This window comes from Zeugodacus cucurbitae, chromosome 3 (assembly GCF_028554725.1).
Source record: "Zeugodacus cucurbitae isolate PBARC_wt_2022May chromosome 3, idZeuCucr1.2, whole genome shotgun sequence".
Taxonomy (NCBI): domain Eukaryota; kingdom Metazoa; phylum Arthropoda; class Insecta; order Diptera; family Tephritidae; genus Zeugodacus; species Zeugodacus cucurbitae.
The window spans coordinates 77,912,875-77,936,774 of record NC_071668.1 but is presented as its reverse complement, the minus strand read 5'-3'; the positions used below and the strand labels follow the sequence as shown (position 1 = coordinate 77,936,774).

Sequence of the window (23,900 nt, the reverse complement as noted above, 5' to 3'; positions counted from 1 at the left end):
ATCAATGTTGGTTGTACAGGTACAGTTGAATACCATACATCCAAATCGGTTTTATGATTGCATTGTATAACAGGACTTTGTTGTCTAGGCTAAGTTTAGAATTTTTGTTCAAAAGGCAATTTAAATTTGCTGCTCTTAACTTCATGCAGGTTATTTTACTCGCTATATGTTTCCACCACGTGAGCCTTCGATCTAGGTAATCCCAAGATAGGTAACTTCTTTCGCTTGAGGCACTAGAATATTGTTCACTTTTACTGCCGGGCACATTTTTGGTCTTAGGGAAAATGTAAAATGCTTGCATTTTTGCTCATTAATATTTATACCCTAGTTGGTTAGCCATTCTTCGACAAAAGTCAAGTGCTCCTCTAATACTCTTGATGCTCTGATAGGGCATTTGTTGCGGTTTACTAGAGCTGTGTCATCCGCAAAAGTGGATGTCAATACGTTATTAGCTGTTAGAATGTCTGCAGTGTATATTATGTACAGGGTTGGGCCTAATACACTGCCCTGGGGTACACCAGCCCTTATTGTTCGTTCTTCTTATATGAAATCTGCGACTTTAACTGTAAACTTCCTGTTACTTAAATATGACACCAAAGTTGTATGCAATTCGTAAGGTAAAGTGTTTTTGATTTTCCATAAGAGGCCTTCATGCCAGATCTTATCGAACGTCTAAGCTACATCTAGAAAAATAGCAGAACAGTACTCTCTGTGCTCGAATGCCTTCCTGATTTCGTTAGTAATTCAATTTACTTGCTCGATAGTGCCATGTTTAGTACGAAACCCGAATTGGTGGATGGGTATTTTATTATTATCGAAAATGAATTCAATATATTGAAAGCTTTTCGGCTTAGTCCCGGCCATTAAAAACCGAGAAAATACATTTTCACAACTGGTGACAAATACACTGCCAAGTGAAAATGTCTCCCGGCCCGCAGACTAAATCCGTATTTTATAGAATGTGTAAAGCTTGGTTGCTAACTCGATATCAAGAGGTTACTAAAATGTTATTTAGGGCGGAAAGAAGCATTTCTCCACTAAAGTGAAAAGCTTCAGGGACATCTTTAGACTAAACAATATATTAAAACAACTGATACACTTTTCTCGTTTCGCTCTCTAATAATTTGTGACTCAAAGGCAGCTAATATGTGAGTGTGGGAGTGGCCAATGCTAATCTAGAGAATTAGTGTTTTCCACACTCGTATGAGAAAAAAATCAGCAATAGTGCTCTAAAAGCGCTTCTCGACAAAGCTAGAACGCAAAGATGATCGATCTGTAAATCATATAGTTAAAAATAGAAAACGGTTGAGTCACGGTTGTGTCGCGGTTTTGATGTTATAAGAAGCCCCCAAAATTATACTTATTTATTTATCATTTCCATTATCTCTCTAAAAACGACATGAATAAACATTTGGGTAATTACTCTGGATATTTATGTTTATATGTAGTCTGAGAGCACACAGAAAGCAATATTACTTATCAAATATAGCTTTATTGATATAGATTTTACAAGTCAGTACTATACCATAGATAAAAGAGATATACAACTCTTTAGATGCTGTGCGCAAACTGGAGTTTCCGAAGCTCGTCTTGGAGTGATCTACAACCTCAATTGAACTCACCACACCAGCCATAGGGTAGGCAAATCTTTATGGCCTTCCAGCCTTTTCTCGTTGGGGTTTTGCTTTATTTCGTATTATTCAAATTGTCATGCTTTATCAGAGTTGCTATTTTGCTATTTTTTTTCTAAATTTTACTTGTGTAAATAATAGAGCAAAACGCACCAAAACGCACGTTGATAGACTGATAATTTCTATTTACTTTATATTCTGTTTTTATCCCTTGTTTATCTAATCAAACATGATACCACTGTGTCGACGTGTGTGGCGGTTTTTATGTTAGGTTTTTATGTTTCATTTGCCCCTTTTTGAATCCAACAAAAGAATAAGTAAGAAACCAAATATTATATATGTAGATACTTGGATACATAGGAATCTAGTAGGCAAATCTACATCTGCCCCCTAAATTCGTACAGTATATTTATCATTTCTCCGACTCTTTGATGAAATGCTATGTGTGTTCAAGATAAAGCTAAGATGGAGATAGATTCTAATGCTTTAACGCTACAAATGCGAAGAAGTTGTTTTCGAATATAAGGTGTTGGCTCATTTGAGAATTCCGTTGTTAACCGTAAGGGTTCGTCGCTGCCAGTGATAGAGTACGAAGAAAATGTAATTGAAATTAAATTGCGGGCGCTACTGAAAAGCTAAGTGCGCCGTGGATAGTTATACTGATATTTTGAGAAAAGGATATAGATATTGGTCAAATTTATATTTCATTGTTTGCAAATTTCGAAACAAAGTTAAAAGTGTCTGCCGGTATTGATTTCATACCAAGGTTACCAAAAATAAGGATACCAATAAAATGCTGTTCAACTTTTGCAAGAACTCGGAGGGTGTTTTTAACAGCGCCTATCGCATGCAATTATTGGCGGCAGTCAGTGGTAAGTTCTGAAGTGGAAAAACTGGAAAAACTCACTAATTTTTCAACTGCTTGCTAGTTACCATAATAACGTTTTGCAATGGCATTGGCCTTGGCTGGTGCGCGCCCATGTTAGCCAAATTGCAATCGGCCAGCGAAAGTCCCCTTGATTTTACCGCTACGGTGCAGCAGACATCATGGATCGGTTCATTGGTTTGCGTTGGCGGTATCATTGGAAATGTGCTCTTTGGCGTGCTGTTGGATCGGATCGGTCGCAAAGCTTGCATTTATCTTCTTGCAATACCACATATGGTAACAACAACAACGAACAACACTTTGCATCTAATGCTAATTTCAATTAATTTCTTTGAAGTGCTTCTGGATATTAGTCTACGTCGCGCCATCCATTGAATACCTGTATGCTGCACGATTCACTTCCGGTGTGACTGGCGGTGGCACTTGGGTTGTGTTACCGATTTACATCGGAGAAATCGCAGATCCGAAGTGAGTTGCTTTAATCCTTCTAGCCACTTTTTGATTTGTCCATATTTACTAGTATTTATTACATACCACAGTATACGCGGTCGTCTTACCTCACTGTTTACACTCTTCCTCAACGTTGGCATGTTGATTGGTTATACCCTTTCATCGTATGTACCTTATCACATTATACCAATTGCGGTAATATTGCTACCTCTGCTATATCTACTAATTGAAATCTACTTTCCCGAAACACCCTCGTACCTGCTGCATTGCGGAAAAGAGGAGGAAGCAAAGAAATCTTTGAAATTCTACTCGAACTATACAGCTTCAACCAAAGTGGAGATGGAGAAATTCAACATTAAATATGAGGAATTGAAAACTGCCGTACAACAACAAAAATCACAATCGGACGCGGTCACACTGCGCGATTTCTGTAAGTCTATCTATATAAACATATTTTTGTGACATATAAGTTACGCAACATTTTATTTGCCTTTTAGTCACGAAGCGCGCTCTACGCACCTTAGGCATAGCCAATATGGTCTTCCTCATCAGTATATTAACCGGAAGCTATGCGTTGCTCAGCTACATGTCCACAGTTTTTGTGGCTGTTAAAACCGATATTCATCCCGACACGAACACCGTCATTATCGGTGTGGTTCAAATTCTGGGCGCATATATTGCCATCATTTTGGTCGATCGTTTTGGGCGCAAAGTGTTACTCATGATCTCCTCAGCTTCCACAGGCATTTGTTTGGCAGCTTTTGGTACGTACGCATTCTTCGTGGAAGAAACAAGTGTGGATCTTACACCATATAGCTCATGGCTGGCACTCGTACTCATGGCGCTGATTATACTCACGGCAAATGTGGGCAAGATACCAGTACCCGCAGTCGTTGTCGTGGAGATTTTGCCGCCAAAGGTAATAAGACATTGAATATTTTTCCTATCAAAAATCTGCATATTTATTTGACCTTTCGACCACCACAGATTCGAGCAAATGGTGTATCGTTTAGCGTGGCAATGTTGAGCATATTCGCTTTTACCATGCTGAAAGTGTTCCCACCATGTATGGAAGCTTTCGGTTTGGCAACGACAATTTGGGGATTTGCGGTATTCTCTGCCTTAGGTCTTTTATATATAACAATATTTGTGCCAGAGACGAAAGGAAGGTCCATGAACGTAGACGAAAACTAATAGACAACTCAACTAGCAACTGAACTCATTTACTGTTATCAGCTTATCACATCATAATCATAAAAAGATTATGGATATTTTATGTGTATATATAAGTATAAGAATCTTCAGCTGGTATTTCACCACTTTGTGTATTTAAAAAGAACATGACTTCTCTCTTTTTAATGTGATCTATACTACTATTATATAGAGAAAATATGTGAATGTATGTTTGTAATAAATAAACTCAAAAACTACTGTGCCGATTTCAAAAATTCTTTCACCATTGGAAAGCTATATTAACTCCGAGCTAGATTTATTGTTAGAATCTCAATATTCTGGAAATAGTTCCCAGGTGAGTCAAAAAGACTCCGTGATGGAGAATCTTAATCTGAAAATAAAAATCGTCTTGCAAGTCATTCTCTTCGCTTCGCAATCGCGTGACAATGACTCGAGTAACAAGCGTTCGCAGCTGCTTGCTGAACAAAATTTCAAAACCTCCCAAGTATGGGCTTAAGAGTCGAATATGAATATGAGAAAAATTCAAGCTCGCACTAGGGCGAACCGTTGATGCGGGTTAACTAGTCTTTACACAATATGTTTTGTTTTAAAAGTATATTAGTAGTAGTCGACTTTCTATTTGATTGTTTAATAAAAAGCTCATACATGTGCTACTTTGTATATAGACCAATACCAATATATATATAGACCAGTCCCAACTTAAGAATGAACTTTCCCCAACTCAAAGTTGAAAGATGATCACTTGACATCCACACTTCAAAAGTTCCAATCGATAATAAATCCAATATATTGACAAGTTTGCGGCTCAGGCTGTGAACTTTGACATAACTTTATCAATTAAATTCAGGGTAGTAAAAACCGAGAAAATACATGATCCTAACGAGTGCCAAATACAGTGTCTGAGTTAAAATGTCTGATGACTCTCAGACCTTCTGAACATCGGAGCAACAAAATTCGTATTTTATAGAATGCGTAAAGCTTAGATGAAACTCGAAACTAAGAAATAAAAAGCATTTCTCCACTAAAGTGAAAAGCTTCAGGTGGTAATCTATTAAAACAACTGATATCACGTTTTGTGACTCAAAGATATATATGATATGAGTGGGGATCGACCAATGAAAAGATAGAGAATTATAGTTGCTATGTACAAAATATAAGGCTAAAAATACTAAACGATTCGCGATTTTACTGTTATGAAAAGTTTCCAAAATTATACTTATTTATTTATCATCTTATCTCTCTAAAAAACCGACAACTGTAAGCATTTGTGTAAATATTCTAGGCTGTTTGAGCTTATATGATGAGAGCACACACAAATATTCTATCTAATTTCTTAACACTAGATTTACGGACACGAAACGCCACATCAAAACGCGACTATTATTTACAGAGACCCACAGAGATGGACCTTGTAGATGGACAAACAATTGTACGTCGTCTGTAAGTTCAAGCTCTTAACTCTAGGTGAACCACAAAGGCCCTTAGCCTCAGGTATACCACGGTGATGGAAGTATGATGAATCATTACATCAATATTTTGATGATTTAATGACTGGAGTTGGGGATGGGTGGTATTCAATTCCAAAGGAGCGATCTCAAAAACTTGTGGCATGCAGCGAAGATATGAACAAATAACTCGAAGTGGTAGATATAGTACAAAACACTAACCAAGTCAACAATATCATGCCATTTATTTATTTATAATTTTGATACTTTTTCACTGTGAATCATTAAAAAAAAAAAAAATTGAAAAATTATTATTGAAGACCAAGTGTACCATTTATTTGTCCATGGATGTATGTTAAATCCATTGTCAACGATAGTATTCTATATATACGAGCTAAATAAATACATACAATGTTCATGATCGTGGCACCTTGATCTGTTCTAATTTGGTATATGAGATTATGAATTCCTTATTTATTGTGATCTAGCCTTGTAAAGGGTGATACATTTCGAGATTCCCTACTTTTTTAAAGATAAAACACAGAAAATTCAAATATAATGGGCAATTTGTTGAGTCGATGACTCGTTCGAGTATTTCTACTGGTAATTTGCGAATGACACGCATGATGTTTTGCTCAAAGACCTGAATCGGTGGCCAATCGACCGGCCCAAAATCTGAAATTATCTGCTGACCGAAGTGTTCCCTCAATAAATCGATTGATTGATGCGAGGTGTAGGAAGTGGCACCGTCTTATTGAAACAAAATGTCACCGAGATCACGAGTTTCAATTTCAGGCATCAAATAGTCGGTTATCGTGGTGCGATACGTTCACACATTGACGGTTACGTTCTTATCGGCATCATTTTTGAGGAATTATGGACAGGTTGCACCGGTCACAAACCACATCAAACCGTTTTTTTTCTGTATGAAATGGAAAATCTTGAATGTCTTCAGGTGGCTCTTCGTCCCAAATGCGTCAATTTTACTTATTCACATTGCCATTGAGCCAGAAATGGGCCTTATCTGAACCGAAATTGGCTCGAAAACGTCATTCTTTACAGAACGTTAATTTTTGTAATAAAGTTGAAAAATTGGTAAATGCTGTTCAGGCGTAAATCTTTCCGTGATGAAATGCCAAACAATAGTGGACAAAAATAACATGCAAGCTTGATACCACTCACCCGTGATCTGTAAAAAAAGGCTATTGGAAAAAGTACCTCTACTTGGATCACCTTTTATTATCACCTGTTAAAACCAGCGCAGTTTAGTTATACATTATTTCATATTACAAAAACTGTTACTCTTTATCAGTGTTCATATTTTGCTACAATGCGAAAAAATCCACCAATTAGCACCCCTAGCGAGATAATTTATATTTACTTTGTATTACGAGTGTGCTTTGGTTTTGCCTTGTTTTACATCAAACAAAGGAATACGTCACAAACCAAATATTTTATAGATACTTAGTGATATATTTAGACGAAAATCTCCCACTGTTCACTAAATTCGTACGGTATATTTATCATTTCTCCGGCTTTGGGATGAAATGCGATGTGTGTTCAAGATAAATCTAAGATGGATTTAAAGCTTTAACGCCACAAATGCGTAGAAGGCGTTTTCGAATATAAGGTGTTGAATTATTTCGCAATGCCGTTGTTAGTCGCCAGAATTCGTCGCCGCAAGTGATTGAGTAAGAAAATGTAAAAAAAGTGAAAAGTGGAGGAGCTACTGAAATGCTAAGTGCGCCGCGAATAGTGATCCTGATCCTTAGTGAAAAAGATACAGAAATTGAGTGAAATTTATATTCCATTATTTGCAATTTTCGAAAGCTAAAAGTGTCGGCTGGAACTGATTTCACGGCAAGGATATCAAAATAAAGAAACCAACAAAATGCTGTTCAACATGTGCAAGAACTCGCAGGGTGTTTTTAACAGCGCTTATCGCATGCAATTATTGGCGGCAGTCAGTGGTAAGTACTGAAGAGGAAAAACTGCGAGTTTCTCGCAAAATATAAATTTTTGCATGAAAAATATAGATTGAAAATAGGATATTCCCTATAAATTGGGTTAGGTTAGGTTTAAGGGCGTATCACTGTGTCAAAGGAGATCTCACTTGGTCAGCTACAGTCGTCAGTTTGTTGTGATGCCGTAAACTCCCAATAATGGTTGCCTGAAGTCCTCAAGTGAATATAAAACGCTTTGAGATTTTTTCGAATTTGTTAACGCTACTAATTTGTATTCGAGACAGCTCAATTGGTTCTCCTAAGATGTTTGAACCGTAGGCTAGTCTAGCTAGAAAGATTCTCGAAGTCTCAGTTTTACCTTATTCCATGCAGTTTTGACAATTTGCATCCGACGCAAAAACGCTGCAGTGATCTATTTAAAACTGTCCTTGATGCCATTCAGCTTCCTTCACCTCTAAATTTAGATCCATTTCTGAAAAATGTCACCGCGCCTCTTCTCCATCGGCTACCTCCCGCCCACATCTCTTTCGTTAGAATACGGTCAGAAAAGGAGTCACGAGCCAGGAGCCCCATGTAATTACACTGATATAAAAATAATTCTAGAAAATAGATTATACCATGCCAGGCTTATTGCGTGTATAATGTAAAGTCACCAATTTTTCTATTCGTTACTAGTTACCATAATTACGTTTTGCAATGGCATCGCCCTTGGTTGGTGCTCGCCCATTCTGGCCAAATTACAGTCGCCCACCGAAAACCCCCTTGATTTTACCGCTACAGTACAGCAAGCCTCATGGATCGGTTCATTGATTAGCGCCGGCGGTGTGACTGGCAATCTGCTCTTTGGTGTGCTGTTGGATCTCATCGGTCGCAAAGCTTGCATTTATCTAATCGCAATACCACATATGGTAAGTGATCGCCATAACCACAACGCCTTCGAGATAATCTTAATTGCATTTTTTTTGTAGTGCTTCTGGGTGTTAGTCTATTTCGCGCCATCCATTGAATACCTGTACGCTGCGCGTTTCGCTTCCGGCATGACTGGAGGTGGTACTTGGGTCGTAATACCGATTTTCATCGGGGAAATCGTAGATCCAACGTGAGTTGCAGGAATCCTTCTAGCCACTTTTCGATTTGTCTCTATTTATTTGTGTTTCTTTCACTCAACAGTATACGCGGTCGCCTCACCTCATTGTTCACGCTCTTCCTCAATGTTGGCATGTTGACTGGCTATAGCCTCTCTTCATATGTACCATACCATATTATACCAATTGTGGCGATTGTGTTACCCCTGCTCTATTTACTAATCGTAACTTATTTCCCCGAATCGCCTTCGTATCTGCTGCATTGCGGAAAAGAGGAGGAAGCAGAGAAGTCATTGAAATTCTACTCGAACTATACAGCTTCAACTAAACTGGAGATTGAGAAATTCAACGTTAAATATGCGGAATTGAAAACTGCCGTACAACAACAAAAATCACAATCGGACGCGGTCACACTGCGCGATTTCTGTAAGTCTATCTATATAAACATATTTTTATGACATATAAGTTACGCAACATTTTATTTCCCTTTTAGTCACGAAGCGCTCTTTACGCGCCTTGCTCATCGCCAATACGGTCTTCTTCATTAATGTAGCAACCGGCAGCTTTACGTTGCTCAGCTACATGTCCACCATCTTTGTGGCTGTTAAAACCGATATTCATCCCGACACGAATACCGTCATCATCGGTGTGGTTCAAATTTTAGGCGCCTATATCGCTATCATTTTGGTCGATCGTTTTGGGCGCAAAGTGTTACTCATGATCTCCTCAGCTTCCATCGGTATTTGCTTGGCTGCCTTCGGTACGTACGCATTTTTCGTGGAAGAAACAAGTGTGGATTTAACATCATTTAGCTCGTGGTTGCCACTCGTACTCATGGCTCTGATTATACTCACGGCAAATTTGGGCGTTATACCAATTCCTGCAGTAGTTGCCGTCGAGATTCTACCACCAAAGGTATCGTAATAATATATTTAATATTTCCAAATCGATGCATATTCATATGAATTTTCGTTCTCCATAGATTCGTGCAAAGGGTATATCGTTTAGCGTAGCATTGCTGAGTTTCTTCTCTTTTGTCCAACTGAAGGTCTTTCCACCATGTATGGAAGCTTTCGGGTTGGCGGCGACTATTTGGACTTGTGCGGCATTCGCGGCCTTAGGTCTATTATATACAACAATATTTTTGCCAGAGACGAAGGGAAGGTCCATGAACATAGACGAAGACTAATTGACAACTTAACGTATCAGCTTATCATATCATATTTATAAAAATATGATGGATATTTGTGTGGGAATATATAGCTTTCTCTAACTCGAAGGAAGAAGGAGCACTTGGCGTCCACAAGTCAAAAATTGTATTCGAAAATAAATCAAACATATAGAAATGTTTTCGGCTTAGGCTGTGAACTTTGACATAACTTTATCCATTAGCTGCAGGCCATTAAAACCAGAGAAAATATATATGCTCGCAACGCGTGCCAAATACAGTGTCTAAGTGAAAATGTCTGATGACCCTCAGACCTACCGAACAACCGGAGCAACATGCAGCAACAAAAATACGACGCACGGAAGTGTACTTGAATGATTTTAAGTGGAAATGTAAACAAAAGGAACTTTTACGAAAATTCGTTGTTTTGTTTCCTGTTTGTGTATATATGTATGTATATATAGGAGGACTGTTGTTGATGTAGTACAACAATTGCAATGACTTCAAGTCAGCATTTATGTGAATATGTTTGTTTATAAAGCTCGTTGTTTTTGTTGCACTGAAAGTGGAAAGTTTTTCAATTGCACATTGTTGTTGTTGAGAGCCGAGCTAAACCAAAAGCGCTTATTTGAGCTCACACGCCAAAAGGGTCTGAGTGCTTGATTGCGGCAGAATGGCAGCTTAAATGAATTTTAGTTAATGTTGAAGGGGTTATAGTGTAAAGGTACCTTTCCTCATGTTCCATAGTTGCTGACTCATTTAACCGTGAACTTCGAATTGAAGTGATCATTGTTGTTATTTGAATGGTTCTGTGTTTTTATTTTGGTTCTGTTTTCAGCAAATATACATACATTTTGGTTCAAAATAATATAATATTCATATACATATGTATGTATGTAAGTGGGTCTCCATAATTAGTTGTATTTCTATGGTTGCTTCCATTAAAAATATTGACGAATATGACCGGAACCAAACAACTCGGCTGGAGTCGTATTACAGTAGTTCCACACAAAATATTCCAAAAATTTTTTAAAAAGAAAAATTTGATAGGTATTTTGACATTTATACTAATCAGACCTTGGATCCAATGGCATCTTTGTTTGCGAAATGTCTTATATCCTTGTTCACATTCTTCTACTCTCTTATTCTGACTCAACCAAAAGCCAGCTTCATGTCGTTCGCCAAAAACGGTAAATTTCTTACTTTTGGTTTTTTCGAAAGTCAGCGTCATTACTTGCCACAAATGACCACGAAAATTGTCTGTTCTGCACAGCAGAGGACCAAAAACAGATGTTGGATGCAGTGGCAGATACTCCGAGTTGTTTGGGTTTTGGTGTTTTCCCCCATTACAGGGTCACAAGATTGTTTACATTCACACAGTACAGCTAGGTACCTAAGAACACATTGTAAGTGTGCTGTGGAATATGATCGTGGATGCTGCTAACCGTATTTTTTGTTGGCTTTGCGGTTGTAAAATTTGCGACGTGCCAAAAATCATAAATGTCAGAGAGGCAGACAGAGAGCCCAGAGCCGATAGTATAGGGCGTAGGTAGACAAAATGACTGTGCGAAGAGAATACATAGAAACGTCAAATTGCAACAACGCCCTTGTGGCGTGCCACATGCCGTTGCTTAAGTACTTTTAAGTGGGCTAACGTTAGCAAGTACATACATATATTCGCCGCTACGTGAGTCATAAGTGCACAACAACAACATTTACATGTATGAACACATAAGTGCGAAGCCCTTTCCCGATAACCAATCGTACATCACTCGCACGCGTCAAGAATTTATAATTTAGTTGCTCGCCAACGTCGGGTTTTTGTGAATTGTGTGAAATGCAAATTCGCCGATAATATAGCAATAGAGAGAATATAAAAAATTACTAAGCCCATGCAATCGTTGAGCAATAAACAATCAATTTTCGCAATTGAGGTGGCTGACCTCGTGAGTGAAACACCACTTGCCCGAAAGTAAGGTGCACCAGCAGTCACGTGCGTCGGTTTAAAGTTTTTTACTTGTAGCAATAAAATTGCTTGAATGAAGTTAACCGTTACATACTATAAAATTATGTGTGGGTATTTTTTGTGTGTGAGGAAAAAGTGTGAAAAGCGTAAAGATTTTGTGGGTTTGCTAAATGTTTAGCCAAGCACCTTTTCAATTTTAATGTTGAAAGGTTCGAACAAACTCAAGCAGTCTCCAAGAGGTTTCGCCGTAAGTAATATATGGGATATACTCATCGATGTTTCGACTGATCTTAGCAAAAATAATTTTCAGTGCTAGATTATGTCTCGCTCAAGATTCCAACCTAAAGAACCCAATTACAAAAATATAAAAATTCAAGAACTCATTAGTATCGAAAGAAATACATCGCATATGATCATATTTCAAAGGTTTCAAGACTTTATCAATTTTCGAACTGCATCATTATCTTAGTTCCAGCTAGCAACTGACATCTGATATTTGCGATTTTTAGTTCCATTTGTATACAAAACAAAATGTTTTTACTTTTTTCCTAAATCCCTTGCAGAATGTATACTTTTTCTGTGCTCATCACACTTTTCTGAAGCTATTTTAAGTACATCAATGGCGAGTCCAAACACAAGCAGTGTTTTTGCGCCCGAATAACTTATGAGCTTCAGAACGCTGCTGGTTAAAACTTATGGAAAGACATAGCAAACTTTTTTTCTTAACTCTTGGCATTTCTGCCGAGTATCTGCCAGCAAAAGTGAATCTGTTACATTTCTTATGTTGTGGCATGGAATGCCAAACAGACAACCGCAACGATACGCAAGATTTAATATTTGATATGCAGCATGTGTCCATGACATTGCGCAGTTCGTGGATGAATGCGAAAATCTAAGATATGGTGCAGTTGTAGACAGTTTGGGAACACGAGTGAACTCATACATACTCATATGGAGATATATCATAACGGGTGTATGTGTAAGTCTTTTATTATCCACATTAACTCTTTAATTGCCCGCTGGAATCACTTGAAATTTTCTCACGCAGCAAAGTAACTCGCAACAGCTGCCACATAACGTGCTTTATGGAAAAATCTAAGAACGTGCGTGGGTGGTTCGGCTAATTCGCGTTTGTCTGCCTAGTAGTGAAGCTTAATTAATTTTAATTGTTACAATAATTCTCCTTTCCTTTTCAAAGCAACCGAGCACTATTTTAGCTCAGTTCTGAGTGGAAAGTGCTGCAGAAAGAGAGCGCACGAAAGTAACGCTGAAAAAAAACTTCGTAAGCGAACGTGATTTATGTGTAGCCATCACGCGTAACTGGCGAACCACAAAAGGCTGTCGTGGTGAATGCAAAGAAAGTGAGGACCGCACTCAATGAAAGTCGAATAAACGAATAATTGGACGCTGACCTAATTAATTAAAGCTGGCTAAGTTTGAGCTATGCCAGGAAATAGCAAAAGTTAAGGAGAGCCACACACATATGTTTCTAAACATACATACATATTTATGGGTAGAGCTGATTACTTTTTTTGGACGTCTAAGATGCATAAGCCAGAACAGATATTCGTCGTGCGACTTCTCAGAAAATACCCGTGTCAAATTCTAAATATCTATATATGTAACACTCGTCTGCTCACGTCAGTCAAACGTCAATTGTGGTACGAATACCTCGTAAAAGGTTCGCAAATTGGCTACACGTTCAAGTCGGTTAAAAATTTAATCACGTCCCACTTTCATTAGCTCGGGCGGTTAGGCGAACTAAGCAGTTTCGTTGGAAAAAGATGGATGACCAGTAAGCAACAGCAATACGATTAGCACTTCGGGCGACGATAGGGTGACAATTAAGCCGGGCTGCCGGGCGACGTTAGACAGCTTATTACGTGTTAAATCCCAATAACAATATATTTAATTATTATCACATGAATTAATTCTAGAATAAAACACGTAAAGCAAAATGCATTACAATAAATAAAGGGTAAAGTAAGACCAATAAACCAAATATTCAATTGATATCTATTGCGACGTGATAAAAAAACACAAAAGTCAACCTCAACTCGCGCGGTTCATATATTATTTCATTGTCTCTTGCGCTCGAGCACTTCAAGTAGTACTTCATTCAACTTCACTCCACTTCACTTCACTTCACTTGGACTTCATGGAGCTTCCAAGCACTTAACGCGGAACACCTACGTTTCTCGTAAATTTTTTGCCAACTGACATTTTTGAGTAATTTGATTAATTAATTAAATGACATTTGTACGTGTCCGAACGTCAGGCGCGGATGCCATCAAGCGTTTTTCATCGATGACAGCATCAACACTGCTGTCACTGCTACACGCTGGCGCCACGGCTTTGTGGGCACTCAAGTTCGCCCGCGTAAGGAGCGCGTATGCGGGTAAGTAGCTCAATGAAGTTGAGCACGCGGCAGCAGCAACTGGTACACATCACGTCACGTGTCAACACACAACAAGCACATACTCGTACGTCGTCTTGCCGTTCAGCCCAACTGCAGACGACCGGACGAACGACCGTCCACATGTCGCAACGTGTCAACAATGCGTGGCATCCACTAGCGCGTCTCAGAAGTTTTATTGTCATGGGTTCATGCCGCACTGGCAGTGGTCACAACTCGGCATGCACCGCAGCGCTGTTGGTTTGAGGCAAGGCTTGGCGCCAAAGGTGAAATGCCAATGGTGCACGTAAGCTCTTACACATGTGCACGTTCCAATGAATGTAAGATCTTCTTTTATTCATGCGCTCCGACTCATATGTAGTTATGTGTATAATTTCTTATTCCACTCGTCCGCCTTTCGTTTAAGTAATTGAGTTAATGAGCGTCGGTGCATGTAGCAATTTGTTCTTTAGGCGCCCTTTTGCGAAACTTGCGCGTCTTCGCCGATTACCGGTTGTGCGATTCGGACGTCTGTCGTCTTAGCACTACTTCACTTCAGTCTTCTGGCTAGATGCTAGATTCCGCTTCAGCATTTTACTTGGCGTTTATTTGTACAGCTTATGACCGGCTTTGCATTTGTTGTGGTCATTAATCTTCAATAGTCTGGCTGATTTAATCCAATGTGTCGGGTTGGTCCGTCAGTTTGGTTTACATTTGACAGATTGCAGACTTGTAGTTAGGGCATTCGCAAACAAATGTGGTTAACCAGAAGAATTCTTGGAGGATATACAATATATGCTCTAGAATTATAGTTATAGGGTGTAAACAACAGTCTTTGGAAGGTGCGTAAACAGCTTAATTATAACTTCTTGATAATATTTGAAAACAATAAGGCTTATTTGATTGATCATACTTTACAGCGCAGTCTTTAAAAGAAAGGTTTCAGATGTGAGTACAATCTTAAATTACCGATAAATGTGACATTTTGTCTTTTTTGGCATATTTTAATTGTAAATGGTTTCTAAACTAACCTATTTTTCGCATAAAATAATACACGTTATCTTCCTCAGTCTCTGATAATTTAAGATTTAATAACGAGTTGGAGCTCCGCTGAAATGTTAATAAGAGCTGACGTTAAATGACATGAGCTCTACGGCCATTAAAGCTCTCCTGATATTTCATGGTGTAACCATGTGTGATTCGGGTTAAAAATAATATTTGCTACGTGCTGCGTCACTTGCTTTCAGTGCAGCTCGACAGCACCTCGTAGTGACAGCAAACAGAGGAGACGTCAAGTGTCAGATGTCAAATGCGAATATGATGAGAGTTGAAGGAAAAATAAACAAAAAAATTGTCGAAGAGAAGTTAAGCGAAAGCGGTTGTTGTTAGTTTTTAATGTTACAAGCGGCAGTGGCCAGTTATCAAGTATTCTGGAGTTTTACTGCTCTTTAAGCATTTTATGTGTTTCGGGAGTGTTTCTTTATTTTATTTTCACTTTAAATGGTGGGGTGTGTGAGGAAAGCCGAGTAAGTAAGTGAGATAAAAATAGTATGTTAGCCGTAGAATAGCACATGTATAGCCACAGCCGCCAGTTGCTTTACTCAAGTGTGCAATTATTTAATGAAATTCGCAAAACGGCCGCGTCGCCTCGCATGCCACTCGACATTATGGGTGACATGTTTTGACTGTATTTGAAATTTATGAATGGCATTAAGCCTCACTTGTGGCATATATACATACGATGCAGACTTTAACTTGCCTTGACAATGTCAACGTCTGGCACAAAGTCACCACTGAAACGACAGTGAATGGATGCGCCTTTTGGAGTAGGAGCCTCGAAAGTAGTAGTAGTAGTAGAAGGACAGTATTTCTTCAGAATAAAGTGAGAAAAATTTTAAAGGGCTTGTGAATCGATATTATCAAAAAGCTTATTATAAAAATTTTGATTTCGACAGCAATTCCTTGGAGTCAAAACTGACAGGCAAATGCATAAATTATCTAACAGCATTAGCAAATTTACCCGCACAGCCATTATTTAATTAAAAATATTGCAACTGTCATTTATCAAATCAATTTGCATAGTTTGTTTAATTACAGCTGAAATGGCCGGAAACTTAACCTCATTTGGCAACTACTTGGTATGAACCACAGCTCTTGCCTTGAACTGCAAGTCAACTCAAATATTTTTTTGTGCCAAACGCTCGGTTTTCCCAGCGATCATGGCCGAAATACAAATTACGGTACAACTTGAAATTTGTGCAAACTTTGTTTTGTCGGTCGACCGCAAATATTGAGCTTTGCCAGCGCTTTCGAAGCAAAAAGCAAGTGCAATTTGTCAGCTGACAAAAATGGGGTTGCGTGTCCCTGCTGCCCCGTTGCACTCTCTTCGGACAAACGTGTTAAATGACATTGTGTCCTTGCGCAATTCGGAAATGCACTGGCGTGTTTTACAAGCAGTAAATATAGAATGCATGCACATTTGTTATGGGCTAACCACTATTGACATGTGACCTGAGCTGATAGTTGGGGGCAAACGAAAATTGGTTGTCAGCAGAAAAATGAGAAAAGGAGTAGAATAAAAGGCAAAAAGAGTCTGAGAGTGTGGTTTGAGTGGACGTACTGTTATTTCGTTTTGTGGTCACCGCACAAAATATTAAATATTGTAACGGGATTTGTTTTTTCAAACCTACAGTACAGAATGGGAAGCGCTTCCACTTAACTCATATTTCTAAAAGTCAGATTGAAAGTTTTTTTTTATGAATATAATACTTCTCGAAGGTGCAATTCTTGGCCATGTCCGGTAGAAAATCTATTTCGACTAAAAATTACGGTTTTAGATAGAAATTTATTGAATTTTCATTTTAATAAAGTGATAAATTGCTACCTGCATAAATTATAGAGAATTATCGAATTTAAAAGTGTTGGAAAACTCATTTCCTCAGATAATTTCCTCGAAGTGCAAGTGCGCGTTCGTTAACGAGTCGTAAAATTGTTCAACCGACCGCCACTACAAGGTAGGCAGACCCAACCAGCTACCAGAGCTCAACAAATTTATTAATATCATTATCGATTGACACGACAAAAATCATAAAACTTGATTTAATACACAATTCAATGCAAATGAAGCGACGAAGACGAATATACACGAGTAATAAAATATCTCAAAGTGACTGCAAATCACACCACGATTGGAGTGGGAGAAGAAGAAAGAGAAAGAGAGAAAGGGCTAAGCCAAATAAGTGAATTGCTCATCAAAATTTCTAGGCACGTCGCCATTGCACTGTAGTTTTCTGTCTGTTTTACTGAGCCTCAAATGCGATTACATCGAAATGGACACAGGGGAGTTGCTGTAGGCCTTGGGGACGGAGGCAGGCACTTGCGCATTGTGAGCGTATAAATCAGACGAGGGGGAAGTATTACGGAGTTGATAAGGAATAGCGACAAAAACGTATTTATGTCATTTATTATATGCACAAATAATAAATAAAATACCCAATCGATAAATTCAGGTGCGATGGCTGAGCAGAAATACAGATTTTTGCGCGCAGATATGGACAAGTGAGTTGTTTATGCAATGAGCGAGTAAATGAGAAAGACGGCGAATCGAACAGGTGAATTCTTGTTTTTTTTAATAATTATAGATATGTATTTTTTCATATTCACCGGAATTATCATTCATCAAATCACTAATATTAGTAATATCACTGAAACAAATTATATTTCTACATGTTCTACTGTTGCCTACATTTCGGCGTGGTGTGGAAAAGTCTAAACCAATTCCAAATAATATAAATCTCAGTTGTTTCCAAGTGAATAAAAAAAAATAAAATAATAAAATAAAAAAGTACCGTCGAGTTCGATGCACCACGATGAAGAATTCTTCAAGCCAACACAAGCGCTTAACGTTTGCTGGGTGAAAACGAAAAACAATGCAGCAATTTTAAAAGCAAGCAAAACGTGAAACCAAAGCAAATTAAGAGAAGAGCAATTAAATTACGTAAGTGGCAACAATTTTACGAAATTGAGGCAAATATACAGAAAGAATGCGAAAGGAAAATTATGTAAGAAAATTCGTGTGCATTTTAAGGAGAAAAATAACAAATAATGTAAATCAAAATAAACAGAAGTAAAGTGGTTTAAAAATAGGCAATCAGAGAAATAAATTAAAAAACACCGGATATGAAAAAAATTAAGACAAATTGTGTAAATAAAGACGCCAATGGCGGCGCCTGCACTTGTTAACGACACGAGAAATAATATTTATAAAATGGATGACGTTGCAGATATGAAATTAAAAATCAACACATTATACTGGGTACATTCTGAACAGACGAGGGATAAAAGTGTCCAACAACAAGGAATAACAACAAGCAGCACCTTTTCTGGAGGCTTCAAATGGATGCATTATATGTACATATGTATGTAATAGACAAGTATAGGGTGTTTTTAGAGGCAGAATTTCAAAGCTAAATGGAAGCTACTACGAACCAAAAGATTCCACTGTCGAGCAATACGCCATACTGTACTTGAAAATATTATTTTAGACTATTGGGGGCCGAATGATATCGAATTGTACTTGTCAATGTTCCAGTCAGCACATATGAAATGAATCCCTTAGAGTTTTTGTGTAACGAAGCTACAAAGCTTGGGGCTAATAACTTCTTAAAAAATATTCGATGCAGTATTTGAGAGAAAAGGCATCCAATAATAAGTGCTTCATAATGGGATCGATAGAACGGTCTTTATACCAACGATGGTTATATACTCGAAATTATGTTTAAACCTCAATAAACTACTAAAGCCAACATATTAGCCAATTGATGATGTGGCTTATCTTAAATTTGAATTTGAAGTTATATATCCCTGAAAAAACACCCTATACGTACAATGTTTGAATATTTAACTTTACTCCAGAAATTCAACCTGTCTGTTGTTGGCTCACGTAATGCAATAAAAATCATTTTAACATAAAATAAACAAGCGCCAAAAAGTGTAGTATACTTCTCGGATTGCCTGCAATAAAATGCGCGTAAGCAGTCATTTATGGTATATATTATGAGGACAGCCATATTTCTGGGTGCATTTTCGGTAGTTATTACGGCGCCTACACACATTACATGAAGATAAAATTTACATGCTCTCCAGGAACATCTCAATTTATATGGTTATGCAGATGTTGATGTTGATTCGAGTGGAACTGGATGCCACATGCTTTGCATACTTTGCATAATTTAACGTCTGATGTATGTATTTTAACACTATCTTTTAAAATTGGCTTAAAATTACCATAAATGCAGTAATGTCAAATTTTTTCACCAAAGTCTCTGCTCCGCATTGTTGAAAATGTTGGATCCAAAAGGATTGGGATAAACACAGACGACAGCATTTACGATACACTCGGCTATACGCAGTGTTGTACTGCAGGAAAAGGACACGAAATACAATTTCGCGCCATTAATAAATAAAGATGAGCACACGAAGTTGGGTGCGAGTGTAATACAAGCTTTTGAAAAATTAATGTACATAAATCTCGCGAAAAATGGACATCAACAACACATTCATATATGTAAGTTGTTGTAGGTATACATATGTACCGTTGTGATATATTGGGTTGAAAGTTTTGACCCTGGTCGTCGGAATTCCATTTAAATTACACACCAAACGCATGCCCACACATATAATATGAGTCTGCATAGCTCCACTCGGATGCCTTTAACGTGTGCAACTCGGTCTCAGCATGCAATTGAAGATGACTCTGGGTATGTATGTGTGTGGGTGAGTGTACAACGGATATCCTTCGGGGCATCCTATTTGGCCACTCATGTCATATTTGCGCTATGATTTATTTATGTTAATCCTACGAGTTAGTCGCGTAGGTGGCGTGTCGTGTGTCAGGAGTGTTGCGCATGTACTGCATTAAACCACTGCTTATGGATGTACGAGGACTCCAGGCGCCTGTATTCGTACATACTCGCACAGACATGAACTTTTTATTAATACATTCCGCCGGGGTAAGGAAATGTTTTCATTTCGATATGACGTTGTTAATTCAGGTGAATGCTCAACTGAGTGAATTTAATTAAAAACACATATTTATTCACGAGCTTTTTAAAAGGAAATCTGTCAGCAATAATCGGTGATGGCGTGAAAACACGCAATTGCACAATAAGCGAGTAATTGCAAAAAATCGATATTAAATTTTTATTGGAAGGAAAATAAAAAAGTTGGAATGTATAAAATATATGGAATTAATTTATCTCAATAATGAATGAGGAATGGCATGGGGTTAAATGTATGGTGTTCGGGGAAGATGAGCATGGAACGTAAATATAACTTTGTTCGAAGATCATTGTGTGAAGTGTGGAATAGTGGAAGTCATCATTATCGCGAATGCTCAGTTGGATTAATAGAACCCTCGAATTGTTTCTTCATCTAGAGCAAATAAATCCTATGTTTTTTGAATCATTGATCCCTTTTCTTGAACAAGTATGTTAGGAATAATCATTTTAAGATCTTATAATGTAGAGATGGATGATTCAAGAGCCCAAAAGAAGGTAATGGACGCGAGCAAGAGGAATGTCAAGATCAAGATGGAAGGAAGAATTAAACGAAGATCTGAAGATGCTCCGACTGGAAATCTGGGGAGAGACCGCAAAAGACAGAGTAGCTTGGAGGGAGGGAGCTGTAGAGCGATTTAAAAGTCTATTGCATCAATAAAGTCAAATAAATCATCGCAAGATGTAGGGTTTCTATTTATGTATATGATATGTGTAAGGTAGTCCACATAAGTATTATTGTTCGTATGGTTAAGAGTTCAGTGGAGAAATGGGCGACTCCTTAATCTTCACACCATCGAATGAGTAGATTTATTTAATAATTGCCATTTTAAACCCTTAATTTGTAGACTTTCTCTCAAGACAGCCACAAGTATAGCGTAATTGTGTACTATTTGCCGGGTTACGATATCATAAAATTTAAAAATAAATCGCGAACAATGAAAACTGTTGCAATTATTGCATGCGTTGTTCAGAAATAAAATATATATACACTACGCTTATTTGCGTGTTCTATATACCCGATGTAGAGCTTATCTGCTCACACAGATAAATTGCTAATTATCACGAATACTTTTATAAATAAATATTAATCACATAAATATTCAAGGAGGAAACAAAGATAATTTCGCAGCTGCCGCCCCGACACCCACCCCCACTTGGCACAAACCCCGCTTTTTACGCTTGTTTGCCATAAAATAATACAATAGTGCACGTTGCTTTATCACATTTCGAATCGATAAGCATGCATAAATATATATATAGACATACTCAAATTTACTCCATCAATATTTTATTGTTCACGTATGTTTAACTATTTCCGAAAACCACAGCAGCATCCACAAGAAATTAATTAAATTTGCCGCATGCGTACAAATATAGAGACAGTTTTGGCATTTTCCTGTCATCACTCAACATACGCAACATTGCAACAGCAGGCGCAAGACACTGCGTCCGGGCGGCCAGGATGTGCGAGGGCGTTGTTTACTGTGGTGACGATGATGTCACAATTCCATCAGCCACAAGGCGACCAAGTTTATTAAGCTTTATTGTTTATGCCGCGTGCTGATGGCGCAGCAGGCGAGTGTTGATGGCATTGATGGCGCCATTATTAACAGCCCGGCCAGGCCATCATGGCTCGGCTTGTATTTGCTTGACAATCAAACCGATAATATTAATAAAATCAGTGGAGCAGTGATAATTACATTTTGAGTGTGACTATTTTGCGCGTTTCATGTTGCAAGCTGTGTGCGAGCAAGTGTGTGGCAAGTCGAAATTTGCTTGCCTTGCAGGGGGCGGAAAGCTTACCACTGACATGGCAATTCATTTGAGAGATTTTTACGAGCAAACTCTTAAAGAACTGTTGGCAAAGCCATAATAGCGTAATTTAGGCGTTGAAAATGAGTTCATCGGCGTTAAAGTAAACTGTATTCCCCTTTTGATCTTACAGTCACGAGGAATTACGTTTTATTGCAAGAAATCTGACAGCTGCCAGCATAATTTGTAACCAGTATGTTGCAAATGTTTACGTACCTGCAAAGAAAAGAGAAAATCATTATTTTATTGATGTAAATGGAAAGCATTTAAAAGCTAAATAATTATAGATTTTTGTTTTTAATTTCGATCGCATGTTCACTTTGTGGAAAAGCAGTCACGCAAGCGAGCGTCAAATTTGACACTTTTGTAGCTGACACTGACAAGTGTTGACATTTTCACATATGATGCGTGTAATTTTGTAAACTGATAAAAGAGCGGCGAATGGCAAATAGCGAAAATGGGGAGTTGACGAAGAGCGTCGCTTGGAGTGGCAGTTAATTACGCTTATCAGTGTGTAAATATGTGAAATGTGAGTGGGAGGCAATAAAAATACAGCATACTTGGTAAACAACACCAACGGGCAATGGCCGATTGTCGCTACACTGTGGGAATTTTATAAGAACCGAAGCAAAGCGACCGCAGCAAGCTTGATTGAGAGCTCTTACTATATAGAGCGAGCAAATAAGGCGTGTCAGCAAACTTTCGAGTGAAGGAAATAGACTACGGAAACAAAATATTTAAAATTTTCCAGATTGAAGAACCAGCGAAACCTTGCAATAATAATAAGACCCTTACAAAATATAGGAGACTGTGTCAAAATCATAATAACATTTCCTACTGGGTGTGATGCCACTCAACTTGTGACTCGACTAAAATGTCAGCAGTCATAACAGCGCCGATAACCATCGCTTAGTGTGTAAATAAACAAATTGGCACATAAAAAGCAGTCAGTGGCCGCAGCAGCAGAATAAACGGTCATAAAAAAGACAAACAAAATATAATTAAATACAATGAATAATAACACCTGTAAACAGCAAAGCTGCTGCGGCCTGACAGCTGTCATTGTGCAAAAACTAAGTGCGGAAGGAAGTTGGCTGGGTGTGGCAATAGCGCACGTTTAACACTTACATATGCACAAATACAACAGTTATCAGCTAAATGTTCTGTTAATTTCATTGCGAAATTTATAATTTCTGGTATAAATATGGGGCCAGTTTTTAATATTCTGAGTAAGCTTTGCAAATAAGGTGGCAACTCGTTGCTGAGAGATTATAATTTTGTCAAATGTTTGTTGGCTATTGGAAGCGGTCTACTATGGAGCTTTGGATGAAAATTCTCCTTCTTCTACATACAAAGGTTTCAATAACGATCTATAACAGTCACTTTTGCAAAAACCAGGTTCTTTTGATAGGACAGCTTCGAAAAGTATTCTGTATAATCAATTTCTCTTTTTCTCTTTTGGTCGATTTTGAGTTCACACCGACTTTCCACAGGACTTTCATGAACGATTGTTAAATTGAACGCCCACAGCGCTTATCTTCATCGGCACTCTTATTTACGGATTTCTGCAAACCACTTACGAATGCCCGTTCCGCCTGGCCCCGAGCCTGAAGCCACTTATTCTTATCAGCTTCATTTTTTCCAACAAAAATTTTCATTAACGCACGATATGACTTTTTATCTCTCTACCTCTCACTTTTGGTCAATCAGGTCTTGTCGAACATTAGTTGCCGAGTAACTTCTCTGCAAATAATCTCAACAATGTATCCGCACAGTAGCGAAAGTATAAAATCTCGTTCCACCTCAACTTTCGCATGAGTTGAAACCAATCGCCGCCATAAATTC

The 23,900-nt window shown here is 38.1% G+C and overlaps 3 protein-coding genes across 4 annotated transcripts in view; 2 read left to right on the top strand and 1 right to left on the bottom strand.

The window, feature by feature from the left end:
* Positions 1-23,900, bottom strand: part of LOC105211468 (centaurin-gamma-1A) — a 210,530-nt gene that overhangs the window by 165,033 nt on the left and 21,597 nt on the right. The window lies entirely within an intron of this gene.
* Tret1_20 (facilitated trehalose transporter Tret1) lies at positions 2,168-4,397 on the top strand. Its single transcript, XM_011182900.2, has 6 exons — positions 2,168-2,503; positions 2,561-2,793; positions 2,855-2,985; positions 3,057-3,397; positions 3,465-3,886; positions 3,955-4,397. The coding sequence occupies exons 1-6, from the start codon at positions 2,425-2,427 to the stop codon at positions 4,159-4,161; spliced, it is 1,413 nt and encodes a 470-aa protein (XP_011181202.2). The 5' UTR covers positions 2,168-2,424; the 3' UTR covers positions 4,162-4,397.
* Tret1_33 (facilitated trehalose transporter Tret1) lies at positions 7,252-10,388 on the top strand. Its single transcript, XM_011182901.3, has 6 exons — positions 7,252-7,576; positions 8,246-8,478; positions 8,539-8,669; positions 8,741-9,081; positions 9,149-9,570; positions 9,638-10,388. Exons 1-6 carry the CDS (start codon positions 7,498-7,500, stop codon positions 9,842-9,844), a joined length of 1,413 nt encoding a protein of 470 aa, XP_011181203.2. The 5' UTR covers positions 7,252-7,497; the 3' UTR covers positions 9,845-10,388.